The sequence below is a fragment of the Mercurialis annua genome, linkage group LG2 (genome assembly GCF_937616625.2).
Source record: "Mercurialis annua linkage group LG2, ddMerAnnu1.2, whole genome shotgun sequence".
Taxonomy (NCBI): Eukaryota; Viridiplantae; Streptophyta; class Magnoliopsida; order Malpighiales; family Euphorbiaceae; genus Mercurialis; species Mercurialis annua.
The window spans coordinates 51,625,501-51,644,680 of NC_065571.1; the positions used below are offsets into that span (position 1 = coordinate 51,625,501).

A 19,180-nucleotide genomic window follows, 5' to 3' on the forward strand; every position below is an offset into this window, starting at 1 on the left:
AAATTAATGTTATGAATTTTTACAAATATCTTTTTGTTTAATATATCCTTATTTAATGTAATCAAAGAGTTTTTTAAAAAAAATGGTTAACTATACTTGAGAGGAAGGAAAAACTATAAAAATGAAAAAATTTGATCACATTTAATGGAAGTTGTAAAATTTTAGATATTTTTTTTATCATCTTAATCGACTCTTTCGAATCTCATTTGTTAGTTATCAAGGCGTGGTTCGAACCCACAACCTCTTGATGCACTTAGAGGTGCCTTAACCATTCAAATTAGGCCTACATTGGCTAAAATTTTAGATATAAAAAGTGATTTTGCCTTCTCCTTTGGCTAATAGGTTGAAAAAACCCTGACCTTTTTTTTTAATTTTCAACTCCACCCCGACGTTGCAATTTTTTCAATTTTACCCTATTTCGCATTTTTGGTTTTCAATTGCACCCTGAGATAAAAAAATTAAATAATTTTATTATTATAAGGATTAAAATATATAAAACAAATATATTGAAGGATCATTTCATACTTTTTTTCATATGGAAAAAATTCAATAAATCCTTAAACTTAAAAAAGTTTCAAATAAATCCATAATAAAATCTTAATCTTAATTATAATTCATTATTAATTTTTAATACACCTCAATCCGCTTTCATCGGACCTACCATCACCGAACCAATCGACCGAACTCCGCTTATGTCATACCTCGCCTTACTTAGCACGAGATTGACGATTATTTAAAATATATTTATCTCCAAATCAAAATTATAAAATGTGTTCTATAAATAATTAAGCACAAATATATAAAAACCTTTTATATAACATTTTAATTAAACCACTGTATGAAAACTAAGTATTGTTACAAACTTTTATACATATGATTCAAAATACATCTATAAGTACAAATACGTTTATTATAGACCAAAACATCAAGGCATCTCAAAACTCGGAGATGTGGCCAACCTTTATGTCTCAAGCTCAAACTCTAAGCCCAACTCCCTCTCTAGTCAACTGTACTGTAAATTGCCTTGCTAACTGAAAAGGTTTTAAAACAGCTAAAATGAGCGAAAACTCAGTGAATAGACATAACAAGCATAAAACATTTATATACTTAAAGTAAGTATATCATATAATAACGAATACTAGAAAACAGTTCAATACAACACAAAATACTTGTAAAATTCATCACGAACACATTTACAAATATAAATGATATCAAAACAATTTCACTTTAAATATGAAATGTAGTTCGTATCAATCATCAATTATAAGATCGATATATTACCCTGTAACAATAATATAAACCATAGACCTGTAATCAGGAACACAACACTGATCTACAATCTAACCAACATATCTAGGAACACTTGATGGCTAACCTTTCTCCATCATTAGCACGACTCAGCCCTTCTCCCTTCACTGACCATCAATCAAGTGCATGTGTCAAATGCGCATAAACACTCACAATATCTCACATGTGCATATAACTAACTCAGCACATAACCAGGTGCATATCACAACTCAGCACCTCCCAAATATATCGTTACAGAGTAAGCATATCACATATAAGAAATCTCAAGTTATTTCATCAAAGTTCAATACGATTCAATAACAAAACCATTGCAAATTATCATTCAAAACTTAACCATAATCAAGTCCACATATTGATGAAATCAACACACCTTTAACTTATAAACAACATTGCATAAAGTATCATTTGAAACGTTTTATCGAACACCTTTCGTGCATTTTCAAAACAACCATATATAACCATTTAAAACACAATAAACCTTGACATTTCAAATATCAAAATAGCATATTAATTTCAGTAGCAAGGGCTAGTATATCTACTCACCACACAACAACCAAAACTAGTCCAAAATATCGTCAAAAGCTGCCTTACTTTCTACTTGCACTGTTGTTGCCAAAACGAGCACCTAAATGAGTAATGTAAATCACAAAACACCATCACAATCACATATACATACTTATACATATATCTAATACTGATTTGACCTAAATTCAGCTCCTAACAATGGATTTCTATATGGTTTATGCATGATTATAAACATGGCAACAAATCTGCCTTAGTAGGCAGAACATTAAGCTTCTAATCAAACATGTTCTGTGAATAGTCTAGACATAATTTTGACAAACCCTTCGGTGAAAATTTATCCCTATTAGTGTAAAATCCAAATCAAAAATAATTTCATCATTTCAATATCTAAGCAATGAGTTATACCAGTTTTAGTGAGGTGAGGTCAAACTGTTTTCACAGTTGAAGCAATAAAATGTCGCGGTCATTTTAGATATCAAAATGACAGAATAAGATCAAACTCAAAGAACAAAGGTTATAGTAGACACTCTAAAGTTTCTGTGAAATCTATATAACTCGACTTATTTGCAAAATACAGAAGCTAAAATTTCTGTCACAAAACAGAACAAGACTACAACTAGGTATATTATAACTCAAAACATAAATAGATGAAAGAACTTACCAATTCTGCTTTCCCACACTTTATAAAGACTTAGAACCTTGAGAATTGATGTTTAGGTTCTGAAATGGAGCTGAGGCTTGAAGGAATTCGAATTTTATCTCTTAGGTTTTAGGTTTAGTCAAATGAAAATAAAAGAGGAAGTTTTTAACTTATACTAAGGAGAATCTTATCATGTAAAATTAAGATTTGATTTGCATTTAAATATTCAAGAAATGAATAAAGGTTTAATTAGTCCTTGAATGATTTCAAAAGTTCCATTTAAACCTCAAAGTTCCAATTCATTTCAACTAACGAAATCAACTTAATTTACCGACGAGCTTTCATTTCAATTAAGTCCTAATAATTTTCAAACCAATGAATTGACATTATAAATAGACTCTAACATTATAATGCATGATAATGAATGTTTAATAAATGCATAGTCTAACATTAGAGTACGGGTGTGACAGCTTATCACCTACAATCGGAAACCACCGGAAAGCCATCTTCTCAATAAAATAAAAATAAATAAATAAAATTTAAATTAAATTAATTAATTTTAAAAAAAATTAACTTTTGGGAGGATGCTCCTCCCAAAATTTTTTTTAAAAAAATTAATTAATTAATTTAAATTTTATTTATTTATTTTTATTTTATTGAGAAGATGGCTTTTTTGTATAATTTATAACTTTAAAAAGTATTTAGATTTTTTGATTAATATAAAAGATCTATTTTGAATATTAGCCAAATAAAAAGAGTTCAATTGAATACCTCAGGGTGCAATTGAAAACTAAAAATACAAAATAGAGTAAAATTGAAAAAATTACAACGTCGGGGTGGAATTGAAAATCAAAACAAAAGTCAGGGTTTTTTCAGCCTATTAGCCTTCTCCTTTTACCATTAATGATATTTTATTTATGTCTATCTGCAACAAAACATATTTTTAAGGTTGGTTGGCAAGAAGGGTAAAAAGTTTATGGAATCTTATTGAGCCAAATGAAATTCCAGACACAAAGTCTTTAGTTCTTAGTTTCGTATCCTTAAAGAACATAAAATTAACTTCATAACTTTCGCTAAAACCAAAAATGAAAAGGGAAAGAAAATGGATCCCTAGTATTTCCTGTGTGCTAGTTCTGACACAACCTCTGCGAGATGTTTCTCATTCTGAATGCTTTCAACCCACTTCGCGTTAATGCTGACCCGTTCAAGGCTCTGCTTCAAGGTTCTTGCAATTGAAGACACCGACCGGGTTGCGAAAAATTCTGATATTTCCGCAGCTTTATCAGATGAAGCAAACTGTAGGAACATGAAGGATGTTAGTGCTTATTTACTCATCAAGCAGAAGTAGAAAATTGAACAAACGTATAACATAAGTTAGAAAGGAGGTCGTACTGGTGAGACTACTGCACTGACGAAACGGGTTATTAGAAATCCAGAACCCCAGGTTTTTGAAATGTAATCCCACTTTTCCTGTATTACCACAATGCAACAAATGTCAAATTGGTTTACCGGTTCAATTTATCGACAAGAAGAGAAGGTTACAAAAGAAAAATTATAAGTGTGAGACATTAAGAAGATAAGACTGTTGGTTTTAATGTCTTTAAGGCTTTAAGATAAACACTCTTTGGATTTAGATTCATTACCCTCAGCCATATCCAAGCTGTTTCCCTCCCTTCCTTGGAAACAGCAAGTCCAAAAACAGCATCTTGACTACGAACCTGAATTATGCGACAAACAAATTTACGATCATTAAATTGTAGCTTGTAATAAATTTTTCCGTTCAATTTAAACATTACCGTAGGTATGTAAGTCAATTGAGAAAATTAAGCTTCAAAGAACTTTCATTTTTCCAACTTATATGTTAATGTTATATTGATTCAATACTATACCTCAGGAGTCAAAACAAAGTTCAGGACTTCAAGGACTATATTGGGGTCTGGACATGATGCCAATGAACCTGTAAAGCATAAAAGAAAATAAAATTACCCGATACTCGTTTGATTCTTAAACGTACATCAGTCACCTGAAATCATCAGTACCTAGAATTCGAGTTTTCTCTTGGCTTAGGTCCGTCTCTCTGTAGACTCTCAGAAGAGATTCATAACCCGATCTATTTGACGTGCTGACACGCTGCATTACCCCCACATATGCCGCCTGCACACAACCATAATGTCAATGAATTGCAAATGCAGAAAGATTGGCACTTCATAGACACATCATGCTTAACAAACCTTTCTTATATCAGGTGGGAGGAGTGGCGTGTTTCTGTCATCTACAAATGCAAAAAATCTCCTATTTGCTTCATCTAGAGTTGGACCATGTCCAAACTCGGCAAGGGCAGTCAAAATTTCTCCCCTCAACATTGCATCAAGATGGCTTTCACCTTGCTTAGGATCCCAGCCAAGTTTCCTGTAAATGGAATTCAAATATTGGAAAAAATTGTTAGAATTAAAAGAACATGGCACCGCTTGAAGTAATTAGAAAAGCTTGCTACTTGAAATCTAACCGAGGAAATGGAGATGTTTATAATTTGGACTTGCACATTTCTAACAAATTTTTGCTTGTCAAGGCATGTTGCAATTTGGCATTTGCTTCTATCATGTCAGAATACATTCGGTCCTTTTAAATGCCCTTAACCTACCTAATTTCTTCCAGATAATAAGTATGGAGCACTAAACCTACTCAGTGATGTTTGCGCATTATTGTGTAGTTAAAGCATATTATAAAGCACAATGGCAAATAAAAATCACTGCCAAGATTCAAAAGCACAAAAAATCAAAGATGATTAAAATTTACAGACTTTCTGGCCAGCAAATTGAACTCAACAAATGCAAACACTACATAGCTCTGAGAAATTTAAGAATGTGTTTACAATAACTGATGCAGACAGCTTTTAAAGAAAGGAATTCAAAATCACAGATTATTTTCTCCACTCCTTTAAATGTGGTATTTTCTTTGTTTGACACTCAATATCAACCATGAGAGTTTTCACTAAAGATTGCAAACAAATCTTGAATGGACTAAGATAGTACTTAATATTTTAGCAATTTTAATAGCAAGCATGAGCTATAGATGTTACTAAATTAACTTACTCAGCAGAAAATTGGAAAAGGTTAACAAAAATCTGGTTTATGGACTCCAATAATTCAGGAGTTGCATCTGCAGCAATCCTTATGATTTTGTAACTTATCTGTGAAAAAAAAAAGTATCAATTCAGATTCAGGACTAATGGAATGATAACTGAAACAAAAACCGAATATGATGTGAGGATTACAGCGATCAAGTTGGACAGCACAGTGTACTCAAGTTCCTCCCTGTAAGCATTCATCAGAGTAAGCAAGGAGGTTAAAGGCTGGTGCCGAGCCATACAAAGGGCAAATGCATCATCCAAAACGCCTGTCAAAGACACATTTGGATATTAATTTCCCAATTTAAAGTAAGAGGGAATAAGCAACTGCAGTCAAGTCATCCATATTACCGAATCTGTCCATTTCATTGAGGCGCTTCTTCTCTATGGCATATCTAAGTCCAGCTGCTAGGTCATCATCGTATTTTACCCTGTAGAAACCAGTCTGATTCACATTAAGTTTTACCCAAGTATTCCGGTTCTCCACAAGGCCGAATTCCTTCACATCAAGAGATTCGGATTTTGATTGCAATAAGAAACTCTTGTGCGCATCATATGAGCCACAGCACAAAGTTATTGGGACAATCCACTGACCATCTCCACGGGAACCACTTGAAAAGAATTGCGACTGCATTTATCACAATTATTTATAAGATAACTGCAACTTATATCATGACAATGGAGCTAAATTAAATGTCAGACTGAACAAAACTAGTTAATTTTTTGAAAAATTGAGAAAAGGATGGGGAAGGACACCCATCAAAAGAAAGACCTGTTCAAATTCCAGTTTATGGTCTTTAAGTTTGACAGATACAACAGGGTACCCCATTTGCCTTGTCCATGAATTCATAAGCTTATTCACAGGCTCACCAGATCCCTCCTCAAGGGCCGCCCACAAGTCTTCTGTCTTTGCATTTGAGTAAGCATATTTTTTAATGTATGCGGCAAGTGACCTCTGGTAAAAAAAATAGAGAACTTCATAAACTACATTGGCGCAGAAAAATTAGTGACCAAATTTGTTATACTAAATGGAAGATCAAAGGCATAGAAGCATCTCAAATGAGCGATGGGAAGACACACTTATATTGGTTGCAATTTCTAAATGACACCATTGTATGGCAGTCTCATACATGAATTACAATGGAGAAAGGGAGTACATCGCTGTTTAAATTACCCAAATCTAGATAACGATTAATTAGAAAATCAAAACAAAGGAGCTGCTACCCATATTCTACTATGCAAGATGTCCTAATGAGAAGCAAGAAGGCTAAGCAAAAACATCAACACATATCAAGTGGTCATCTAGCCGATATGGCAGTTTTTCTCTGTATGTACATTTACCAAGATGGCAACAATCATAAAGGAACTTTTAACTTCAAAAATATAAATTATCAAAATGAACCTGAAAGCTTTCAGCACCAAGATAGCTTTGCAACATTCGGATGACAGAGGCACCTTTTCTGTAGCTTATCGCATCAAAGATTTCATCAATCTCACTAGCATGATTTATCTCAACCTGGAAAAGAGAAGATTAAATTGACATACAAAACACAATAAACAAATGATGCTTCTATGTAGGGTAGATAGAAAATGACTAATCTGTGTCAGTTCACCTCAATGGGGTGGGATTCTTCAAGGCCATCTAGCCTCAGACCTGCAGTAGTTTCATCAAGAAACTGAGTCCATATTTTCCATCCTGGAAACAAGCTATCAGCTGCAAGATAGCTCACCTGTTCAAGTAGAAATCATTTACACATGATGTGTAGAAGAAAACAAATGCTGCATCAAATATACAATAGACATGAGAATCCAAGAAGATACCCATGTTGCAAAACCCTCGTTAAGCCACAAATCTGTCCACCATTCCATCGTTACAAGATTGCCAAACCACTGATGTGCTAGCTCATGTGCAACAACAGTACAAACCTTAACAGCAGCCGAACAATAATTATCAGTTCGAAACTCAGTATAGGCAATCACACATTTGCAAATTTAAGCTCTACCAGGAACTATGAGTAATTAGAAATTGCACATACCCTCTGCTTGTTAGAAGCAGCAGAATGCTTATCATCAAATAGCAAAGCTGTTTCACGATATGTAACTAAGCCATAGTTCTCCATTGCCCCAGCTGCAAAATCCGGGATTGCTATCATATCCAGCTTGGGCAGAGGATATTGAACAGAAAAATAACTGCACAAACAAAGAACAGTTATTTGATGATAAATGTCATAATAACAGCAAGAAAGCAAAAGTAAACCATACTCTTTGTATAATTCAAGTGTCTTCACAGCAACATGCAATGCAAATTTCCCTTGATCAGCCTTGCCAACTTGACAATAAACTCGCACTTTGATCCCTAGATTTATTGTTTCCAAATCCACAACATGTGTCATATCATACTAATATGCTATCACGTAAAAAAAGGCTGAATTGCAGTACACGATAATGATAGTAGTAATATACCGTCAGATGTGTGATCTTCAACATAGTCAAACAAACCAACAACAACAGCAACCAAATAAGTAGACATAATAGGTGTTTCCTGATAGGAAACTATCTTCAGAGGTCCGTTTACTTTCTCCTCAACAACAGGCATATTAGAAAGTGCCACTAGTTCAGTCAGCACCTCCAATGTAATCTTGAATTTCGCCTTACAAGCTGGCTCATCCCAACATGGGAAGCACCTCCTAGCATCAGCTGGCTCGAACTGCGTAACTCCCATGTTCTTCTTCTCGCCATCAATCTCATAAGAACTGAATACATATGCATAAATAAAAAGACAATCAAATTCAAATAGATCAAAGCATTGTTCGGTTTAGATCAATTCAGAAATTTCATAATACCTTTTGTAAAATCCTTTCATTTTATCGTTTAAGATACCGTCAAATTCAATCCCGAGAATTCCGGATTGAATCGGAAGAGTTTCACCGAACTCTACAACCAAAATCTCATCAGCTTCAAACAATTCAACTTTCACCGCTTGAAAAACCTGTTTGTATCACAATAACGATCTTAGTAACTGATCAATTTCATAAATCTGTTAATTCTGTACGAGAAAAATAATATCAAAACGGAAGTACCTTAGAGGAGGTTTTGAGGCTAACGGAGTTGGAGTTAACGGAGAGGTCAGCTGCGTTTAAGACGATGAATTTAGTGGTGGAAACGATGTCGAGGTGAATTGAAACGGTGCCGGAGAATGTGCAGGCGGAGAGGTCAGGTTTCAGGTGAATATCGTATTGTTTCGGGGCAGCGAATTTCGGGAGACGAGCTTGGCCTTTGAACTGATCCATTTCTTCTTTGTGATTAACTTCTGTTTGGACTATGAGAAAATTAAAATGCTGAGTGAGGGACGAGTGGGAATTTATAGTGCTAGAAGCCTATAATAGAAATATACGCCACATACGACATCGTTTGCACTTCATTCTAATCTGAAATTAAAGCGCGATTTGTTTCATTGTAATAAAGTGTCCAAAACTGAGTAAAGGGTCATCCGAACCCTCGGACTTTCAATTTTTGACATAAACCCTTGAATTATATCAATCATACAAGTTATTTTTATTCTCTTTAGTTAATTAGATTTTGAAATTTATACCTCAGAATCAATTCAAACACGTGATTTATTTGATTCCGAGACATAATTTTTTACATCTAATCGGCTAAAAATATTAAAATTGACTTATTTGATCTCAAAACACAAATTTTAAAATATAGTTAATTGAAAAAATTAAAAATAATTTATTTAATCATAAGATACAAGTTCGAGGACCGGGTTGACCCTATTCTCATCCAAAATTTTGTTTTCTTTTTATTAAAAAAGCAAATTACTTTTAAACCCTCATATATGTTATAATTCACATTTTAGTCTCTCCTATATAAAAATCAAATAATATGATTCGTCACTTTTGTTTTCATCAACAGTTTAATACCTCCGTACATTTATGATTATATTGAGTCAAAATATTTATGAGTAAAATAATTTTTAAATATGAGGGACAAAATTGTTGACAGAAAAAAGAGTGAGGGGACATTATAATTCTTTTGATTTTTTTTAATTTAATCTTTTTGAATTGGATGACTAACATTAAAAATAAACAGAGAAAAAACAAAAATGAAGAATTATGTAGTTTGATTTTAAAACTGGAAAGACGGAAATGTAAATTATGTAGAGGCCTCATAATAATTTACTCGTATTAAAATCATCAACATCTAAAAGCGCGACGGCGGCGTAAAATCGGCGACGAAGAATGAAAATATAGCAGAGAAAAAGGCGACAAATCTTTTAGAATGAAAAATGGGGTTTATTAACAGAGAGAAAAAGACGCAATCTTCTTCAACTTCAACGTCGCCATGTGCTCAGCTAAGAGCTGCTTACAACAACTGCTTCAACAGGTAAAATCCCTCTTCACTTTAATTTTATCAGAAAACTGCTAACAGAATCTATTAACCCTAATATAAAAATTTAGGAAAGTTTGATTTTTTTTTTTAAATTTCTTGTTTCACACAGATGGTATTCAGAGAAGTTTTTAAAGGGTCAGTGGGACAAAGCAGAATGTGTTTCTGAGTGGGAAAATTACAGAGCTTGTCTTTCTGTAATGTGTTTCTTCAGTTCTCCTTTTATTTAATTTAATTGTTGTGGTTCTAATTGTAATTTTTGTTTGTTAATAGAAACATTTGGATGATAAGCATTTGAGTCGTTTCTTGGAAGTTGAAATCATCCCAGTTGATGTAGGAAATCCAGTTGGTGATGCTGCTGGAGTTTCCCAATAACTTACTGTTTTTTTTTCGACGATTGGTCTTGAACAAACAAGTTTAAGGTAGTTTATATTAATTTTTTTGATGATTTTGCAGGCGTATTTGGTTGCATAATCTATGAAAATATACATGTAGGTTGGTAAAACATTTACATAGTGATTATAAATTAATTTGAAACCGGTTGGGTGAGTGTGTGGGGTAATTTACTGTGGTGGCATTAAGGATCTACTTGATGAGCACTGAGGGTTCTTTTTCTGAATAGAAACTTGGTTGGTATATGGCTTGGATTGAAGTTTAAACTTTCTAAAAGTAATAGGTAATGCAAATGTGAATGTGCCTCTTCGTTCACTTTTATACCAAGATTTTGTAAAGAAATGGTAAAAATATATTTGTTCTGTTGCTATAATATCTTTGTTCAGTGACTCTAATTTTAGCAATCTGTTGTTTGGACAATCTTTTATTTGCTCTTTTTTCCCCTCAAATGTATAACTTTTATTATAATGATGATGCAATGCAGGTGACACTTTAGGATACATAGAAGGATACACAAATTGTAAGTTCTGATTGTCGTGTTTCATTGTTGAGTATTGTTATCTCCCTGAATGCTGATAACATGTTGAATGCAATTGACTTTTCAGTGACTTAAATCGCTACTAACAATTTCCTTTTGTTTTAGTTAAAGTTGGTTATGCTTCATTTTCCTGTCTGCCATATCCTTTTTGTAGTATTATCTTGGCCAGAAAGAACACTATACATCTCATATTGAGTTTGCTGTTTTTATTGATGTATTTCATGATATACTCGTGTTTGTCCGAGAAAAATATTAGATGACAACATCTCTCAAAATTGTATGCCCCCATCCTTATCTTGAGTTGATACGAGCTTAAGAAACACAAAAATATTGATTCAATGCTTTACCTGGTGCACAAAATTCTATCCGAGCCCATAATAGTGGCGGTTGTTGGTAAATCAGAGTTCAGAGTTAGGATTTTATATCATAGTTGTTGGTTAATCGAATTATTGCTAACATAAGGTATCATCACAGTCAGCTTTAACTTAAAGTACAGATGAATTATGTGCTTGCTTGTAAGCAATCAATTTCCATGTATCGAAATGTAAGAACTTCTCTAAACCCAAATATGAACAAGTGTATTACCATGACTCATGCCCAAACAGTTCTCTTAGCCTTATCTTCTTGTATTCATTGGTACATAAAACTAGTTATTGATTGTCAATTCATTGACAATTCTTAATTTTTTTATTTTACTTGCATATTTATTTCTTTTTCCCCCCTTTTTTCAGGTTAGTTGTTGAGCGAAAGAGAATTACTTTTCACAAAGCTGATTTGGATTATCACGTTTTACATTTAGCTTGAAAATTATAATGAGAGGTAGTTTCATCTGAACTACCACAAGTTCTGTTTTTTATTTTCTGCAAATTGCATTGTATGAGAGAACCCTGTAGCATAAGAGAGTGTAGCCTGCAGTTAGATTCTTTTTTACGTCATATGAAATAAATTTATGGTGCTGGAAATCCATGTTGTAGTGATTTCAATATTTTTTTTAATGGCTACGGTATTTTAATGTGGCAATTTTTTTCTCATTGGGTGTGTAATGTACGGTTCCATGATTACTACTACCATTTTCTTCAGCATTTCACTTCAGAGACTATTCAAAGCCGCTGGTAAGTACAATCGACTACGCACATAATTCATAAGTTCTGAGCAAGATTGAATTTAAAAGCGTATAACTATCTGGTAATCTATTTGAAAGCTCAAACAAATATTTCCAGGACAACCAAGTGACTGCTTTCTTGGTTTTGAGATTCATAAATTTCATTATTAACATATGCTGACCTGGCCGCAGCCGGCCTTTATTTCTAAGCAGTAGAACACTTTTACAAGTAATAGAGAAGTCCTGCAGAAGCAACAATACCTAAATCCTGACATATCATCTTCAGCTGAAACGAGCTTCATTTCTTGCCAAAGAGGTATAATGCAACCATCCATTCTTCTCCATTGCTGTATCTGAAAAGTTCTGCTACAGCAATGAAGTATGTTCTCCAGTACACAGTCCACTTGAGAGCTTGATCCTTTCCGTAAGTTTGCACCATTATTGGCTTAATTGAATCCAAGTTCCTGTCCATTCTCTTGAGCCACTCCTCGCTGTGCACATTCATTATCTCATAAACTCAGATCCGTCAGCAATGAATGCTAAGTTGTAGGTTATTCATTCTTACCTTGTCCGTGCATAATGTTTCCCGTTCACAAGCCAATGGTTGACAACCGAAACATCATCCTGCAAATGAATGTACAGCTCAATTTAGTTTTCTTGTCCGCAAGTGTATGCCTCAAAAGAAATAAATGGCAGATCATCACCTGGAAATAAAGCAACATATTTGCCGCAGGCATTGTCCCACCGGTGAAGAAATACCTCGTAATCCAGTCATCTTCATTTATATCCTTAAATCAAACATAGGTTAAACAATGTTTCTAACGAACAATTAATAGATGATTATTATAGGGTTATGCCATGATGATGAGCTACACTATACCTCAAAATGGTAAGCAAATGTCTTATGGCAGAAACAATGAACAAAAAGAAGACTATCTTGTTTCATCCACTTGGAAATTTTGTGTAGAAGATCCTTATAATTCTTCATATGCTGTCAGGCCATATGTAATTACCAGATTATATGTACCATATCAACTTTATCATAAAATTATGATATGCTGACCTCAAACATTCCAATGGAGTATATACGGTCATAGGATACGTCCATTTCGAATGTGCTAACATCTGCAACAATAATTTCTAGATTCTGCAGTTGAAGGTCCCTACAATAATAAAGGGTATTCAATAATCATCGTCATCTTTTTGAAATGTGAACAAATTTGTTAATGGGGCTAAGCAGGATGATCATACCGACACCGGTCCTGGACGAGAGCTTTCCGAATTTTGGAGTTGCAAATACCAGTAACTTTACAATTGCTATACTTTTGAGCAATGTACAGAGAGAGTGAACCCCAGCCACACCCCACATCAAGAACAGTGTGACCATCTTTTAGCTGCGACCTCTCGCAATAAATCTCCAGCATTGCTTTCTCGGCATCCTCCAGGGTGCTTGATTCTACAGAAAAATAGCAACAACTGCAGTATTTCATGTAGAACTGCAAAATCAAAAAATTTAACCGTAGTAATATTATTATGCTATAGGAAAATGCATGCAGGAGCAAGAAAATACCTATACTTAAAATGTTGGCCTAAAACCAACTTAAAGAAAGAAGTAGGCAATTCATAATGTTGAGTATTAGCCTCATCAGTCTTGACAGCAATAGGCATTTCTTTCAAAGCTACAAATTCAGTAAATCCCCAATTAAATCAAAACTAGTCACATTCTGAAAACAAGAAAATATTGTATGCAAACCCAAAATTTATGTCAAAGAAAATGAAATTATTACAATGCACAAACTGCATAAGGTCAGAGAGTTGCTGATCAGATGAAGGCTTATAGCCGGAACGGAGACGGCTGGCCAAGAGCAGGCGTGTAAGCTTCCGGATAACGGCATCAGGCAGCACATTCCGTTCAAGTAAAGCTAACATTAAACGGACGGTAGCATCGTAAGGTACATGCAATAATACCTCCATTGATCAATGCCCAGATACTTAAAACAATTATTTAGCTGAAGTAGTCACTCTCTTAGTTATCTCTTTGCTTGTTTGAATATATTGTAGGAGCCTTGGGGTATAAGTAGTTATAATTTGTCTGTATGAAATCTAAAAAGGTCCCATCCCAATGTAGTCTAGTTTTATATCAAGCTGACCACAAAATATGTTTTTTTTTTTATAATTGAAGAGGGATGAGCGCTTCCGAGAGAAATTGAACCCACGACCTTAACAGTTTACTGTCCATTTAAATTGCATAACATCATAGAGTGTAAATCTAATGTTTTGAATATTTATAAATCACCCACTTTGTTTTTAAATTATTTCATGCCACGATACAAGAAAACAATGGTGAACTATTAAAAAAGAAAGTTAAGAATTAAAGTGTTATTGTCATAAAAAAAATCTCAACATTTTGCATTTTTTTTTATTTAAGCATATTTTATCAATTTTTTTAATCATTTATTATTTTAAAACTTTATAAACCCCGTAACTTCTTCCTTAACACAAACTGTATCAAATGTAACAGTGCAAAATATTGCTAATTCAGTTTTAGATTTAAAAAATAACGAGCTGGTTATCACATTAGGTTCAATTTATTATGGTAACAAATTGGGACGTAAAGTTTTAAGTCCGTGATGAATTTTCTAGTATCTTATATGTGTATTTTAATGATAAATTTAAAATGTTTCGAGTCTAATATGGACTAGTTATATAAGAATTAATGTTTTTGGTGATGGTAGTGGTAGTGGATGTGAGGATCTTTGGCCGGCTAGTGGAATTTAACGAATGGTTTGCCTCATCTAGAGAGGGCTAAAGCAATATACTAACAATAAAATTTCGTTTATATATATATATATAATAATTTTAGAATTTAGTTTAAAATTTTATTGTAATTTTTTATTGGATAGTAAAATAAAAAAAAATATTTTGAAATTTAATTAGTTTTACTAATGAGTTATAACTCAAATGGTATATACACTAGACAATAAACTGTTAGGCCAGTTCAAATTCTCCTATAAACACTCATCCACTCTAATTATTAAAAAAAATGGTTTTAGTAGAGTTATTTTAAAAAAAATTCAAACAATATTAGAATTTAATTGGCTAAAAGTAAAAAGATATCCACAAAACTAACCTAAAATCCAGTGAAGCTTACGGCATCTCCAACCCAACTCTAAAAAGAGTTGGGTCCCACTATTTAGAGTTGGACAATTCCAACCCAACTCTAAAAATCCACTTTTTTAGAGATTTTGAATAGTAAATTCTACATGTAGGTTTCACTATTCACATCTCTATAAGGACTATTTTGTATTTTTTTATATTCATCAATTACTAGTTTAACTCATTAACTTTAATTTATACAATTATGTTCTATTATATTTAAATATTAAAAATTTATATCTTTATTATTATATTTTTTATATGACTTCTAATAAAATTATAAATATTAAAAAACTGTATATATTATAAATTAATATATAAAATTAACAAAAAAAATATTTTAATAAATAATACAAACAATTATAAAAATAACAACAACAATAATAATAATAATTAAATTTTCGTGTGAGCCACTTCCACCTTCGGTAACATTGGCATAGTATTCACCAAAAAAATGGGGAACGGAAAATTGTTGTGGAGATTGTTGGGCTTTTTCTCTCTCTAAAATTCGTGCTTGTTCACTTTCAATATAAGCACGAATTTTAGAATCTAGAATAGCGTTCAAGATATATATTATTAAAAATATTAATATTTTATTCAATTTTATTTAGTAAAATATATATTATTATATGATAAAAATATTTATTTACATTTTATTATTTTAGTATTGATAAAAAATATATGTTATTATTTTTAGGATAAATATGTAAAAAAGTTTTAATTTGAGTTAAGTTATTAAAATAATAAAATAGTGTAGTTTTAAAATATTATTTTAAAGTTATAGATAGAGTTTGTGGTTGGAGAAAAACTTGTTTAGAGATAGAGATAGAGTTTGTGGTTGGAGAAAAATTTACTCTATCTCTAAAATATAAACTTCCAATTTTAGAGAGGGTTGGAGATGGCCTTACCAATTGCTAAGTAGGGCCTTTTATTAGCATTCCTACCTTAAAATTTAATTTCTTTACATAAAGTACACACTCATTCTAAAACAACCTTAAACCAACCAATAACTTTAAACCAACTCAAACCGACAACCCACCACTTCCCCCCCACCCCCACCACCACCACCATCTCCCCTTCATCACCACCCCCACCTCTGACCACCACTCTGTTGACGGTCACCGGCCGTAGACTGTGGATCCCCCATCACCGGCCTAGCTAAAGCTATACCCTAATAGTTAATTTATAAACCCTAAATGCTAATTTGTACCCTAAAAGCTAGCTTTCTCTAAAATGCCCACATTTTAAAAATCTTTACATAAAATGTCAACTTTTTTAAAAGGACAAAATATGTAAAGTTTTGAGAAAGTTGGTATTTGAAAAATAATAATTGAATGTTTATAAGTATTCTGTAATTTTTTTTCAAAAAATTATGGCTATTTAAAAATAAAATTTCAACGTTAATATTAATAATTTTCAGTTTGGATTACCTGTGTTTTTACCTCCTTTAATAAAAGAATTCAATTTCATAAAACTACATATAAATAACTCAAAGTTAACAAATAAAAGAACAGAAACTAAATGTCAAAAGTTGTATAAATACAGGGACCAAATATGCATTTTGTCTTCTAAAAGTCTAAAAGTACTTGAATTGTCGTAAGTTGTAATTAAATAATTTCTTATGGAATACTAGGTAGTTGGAACAATAAATCTTTTAGCCATTTATTTGTACTCCGGTTATAAATACAGTTATCTTTTTTTTTTCCCCTCAAAGACTAAATATTTTTATTAATGAATATTATATAAATGGTATAAATACAATTATCAATTATGGGAGAATCCTTACCGGCGAATAAATGCTCACCATTGTACTTGAAGAGATTCTTAGATAGACTCAATCTACCACGTCATCCGTAAACTAGCCTATTATATTATGACACGTTATTAAACTAATGGCACTATCGTAATTTTGTTTATTATTTATTTACACTTTTGAATAGTAAATTACGATAGTGCCATTATTTTAATGACGTGTCATAATGTGATAGGTTTAGTGTATAGATGACGTGGTAGACTGAGTCTACCTAAGAATTTCTCTTGTACTTGATACCCGTTTCAATAGTTAATATCTATGAAAAATTGTAGGTGCAGTCCACCACGTCATCCGTAGACTAAACCTATCACATTATGACACGTGACTAAAATAATGGCAGTATCGTAATATTACTATCTAAAGGTGTAAAAAAGTAATAAACAAAATTACGATAGTGCCATTATTTTAATGACGTGTCAAAATGTGATAGGCTAGTTCACGGATAACGTGGTAGAATGAGTCTACTTAAAAATCTCTCCAATATCTATATGAAATCCATCCATATAACGTACCAAATGATAAAAAATTTTAATACTATATTTTAATAATCATTTTAAATTTATCACAGTTCAATAAATAAATAAAATACGTCAATATTGGATGGATATTTTTTTGAAAACCATCGAGCGATATTATTGGATTAAATCAGAAACAATTACATAATTAGTAAGAACTCAAAAAAGTTCGAAAATCTCTCATGCTCACCTGACATGGAACGAACATTACACACAAGAACATATATGCAGCTTGATCCGCAAGTCGGATTACGGATACAAAAACTAAATTAGAAAATTATCTCGCTATATCAACATAGTCTTCAATCAAAATACTTGTGTCGATGCATGTTCGATTTTTATGATCACATTTAACAACCCTCACTCAACTCAAAATTTCACATATATGCATACACTGAGTCATTTTCAGAGTAGAATAAGCTCAAAAATTTGCAGCTCTAACTCGGAGAATTGAACCTCTTTAGTCCCAAACAACACAACCGATACCAATGAAATTCAGAGAACAAGTCGCATCTACATTAATTGTAAACCAATTTTCCATCGGTCTTTCCCATTTAATCAGCCCATCACCTGTCCTCTACCCACAACTACAGACCTAGAAGACGGAGCCCCCATATTATGTTTTGCCATGCTACTTATTGAGACCCAGTAGTGTGCAAGACGTCTGACACCTAGCTCCTCTTTGCCGACCAGACTGCACTGTTTTTGTTGCACCCAGCAGATCAAGACAGCCAAAGTTGGTTCTTCTTCTCCAAGCTGCATGGCTTAACCAGTTCTTACACAAAGTCATCATATATTCACTCTAGGAATCTCCAACAATGTTTTACTTTCTATAAGAAATAAATCAAAAGGATTATGATTAATTTATATTTTTTACATTGCACACACTTTTTTTTTTCTCTATTCACATCTACGTTGCGTGTTAGTTCTTTTTAGTTCTAGGTATTGTAAAAGATGAATGAGGTAGTGTATTTATTATAAACAATCAATCCATATGGTATTAACTCTAATTAGATTATACTTTCCAATAAACCAATAATAATAAAATTATATTTTTCACAAATACTTAACTAATACAATTACTATAATTATAGGAATATTCTAATAAAATCATCTCCAAATTAAAAGCTTTTGATTTCTGGAATAAATTGAGCCAGCTTTTTAAGCAAAGAACCCTATCCAATCTCTTCTCAGTTTGCCTATCAATGTCATGACCTCTAGCCACGTGAATTTATAATCTTTCATCCCAACCCACAATTCAAAACTGCATCTCCAAACCCTTCAACTAACCAGTTAGTTTGAATAATACCTTCTCTCTTTTCATTCATCCAGATAATATTACTAGTTTCGCATTACGTGCTATGCACGTGGCCGGTAGCGTGACTCGTCAATTTATATGTTAATTAAATTCATCATAATTATATTAAATTATTTTATTTAAATTTTAATATTAAATTGATCCAAGTTTTGTTATAAATAAATACTAATACTTTAATTTATTAATTTTAAAAATTAATTGATGTAAATTAAATTTATTTATAATTTATAATAACTATGCCAATGTGTTTTATGTACTATACTTAATATTATTAGTTAAGAGTTTTGTTGCATTAGAAAATATTTTTTATGGATCGGATTAAAATTAATAAATTTAATTTTATTATTTATTGG

At 32.3% G+C, this 19,180-nt stretch overlaps 3 protein-coding genes and 1 long non-coding RNA gene across 4 annotated transcripts; 1 reads left to right on the forward strand and 3 right to left on the reverse strand.

The window, feature by feature from the left end:
• Window positions 1–785: 785 nt before the first annotated feature.
• Window positions 786–2,642, reverse strand: LOC126667773 (uncharacterized). The gene is made up of 3 exons (XR_007638271.1): window positions 2,495–2,642; window positions 1,852–1,933; window positions 786–1,031 (listed from the first exon to the last, which is right to left on the reverse strand). It is a non-coding gene; the product is annotated as an uncharacterized LOC126667773 (long non-coding RNA).
• A 797-nt stretch (window positions 2,643–3,439) lies between these two features.
• LOC126667766 (aminopeptidase M1) lies at window positions 3,440–8,949 on the reverse strand. Its single transcript, XM_050360836.2, has 18 exons — window positions 8,681–8,949; window positions 8,444–8,589; window positions 8,064–8,353; window positions 7,863–7,956; window positions 7,637–7,790; window positions 7,422–7,526; window positions 7,214–7,330; window positions 7,003–7,116; window positions 6,373–6,555; window positions 5,952–6,228; window positions 5,748–5,869; window positions 5,566–5,663; window positions 4,705–4,882; window positions 4,513–4,627; window positions 4,363–4,430; window positions 4,117–4,191; window positions 3,866–3,943; window positions 3,440–3,769 (listed from the first exon to the last, which is right to left on the reverse strand). The coding sequence occupies exons 1-18, from the start codon at window positions 8,888–8,890 to the stop codon at window positions 3,584–3,586; spliced, it is 2,610 nt and encodes an 869-aa protein (XP_050216793.1). The 5' UTR covers window positions 8,891–8,949; the 3' UTR covers window positions 3,440–3,583.
• Window positions 8,950–9,716: 767 nt separating this feature from the next.
• LOC126667772 (uncharacterized protein At4g33100) lies at window positions 9,717–11,952 on the forward strand. Its single transcript, XM_050360847.2, has 5 exons — window positions 9,717–9,989; window positions 10,105–10,189; window positions 10,266–10,414; window positions 10,870–10,905; window positions 11,655–11,952. Exons 1-3 carry the CDS (start codon window positions 9,892–9,894, stop codon window positions 10,365–10,367), a joined length of 285 nt encoding a protein of 94 aa, XP_050216804.1. The 5' UTR covers window positions 9,717–9,891; the 3' UTR covers window positions 10,368–10,414; window positions 10,870–10,905; window positions 11,655–11,952.
• Window positions 11,953–12,040: 88 nt separating this feature from the next.
• On the reverse strand, window positions 12,041–14,849 carry LOC126667771 ((S)-coclaurine N-methyltransferase-like). The gene is made up of 8 exons (XM_050360846.2): window positions 13,813–14,849; window positions 13,596–13,704; window positions 13,277–13,501; window positions 13,089–13,188; window positions 12,906–13,016; window positions 12,730–12,813; window positions 12,591–12,649; window positions 12,041–12,516 (listed from the first exon to the last, which is right to left on the reverse strand). Exons 1-8 carry the CDS (start codon window positions 13,997–13,999, stop codon window positions 12,324–12,326), a joined length of 1,068 nt encoding a protein of 355 aa, XP_050216803.1. The 5' UTR covers window positions 14,000–14,849; the 3' UTR covers window positions 12,041–12,323.
• Between the last annotated feature and the right edge of the window lie 4,331 nt (window positions 14,850–19,180).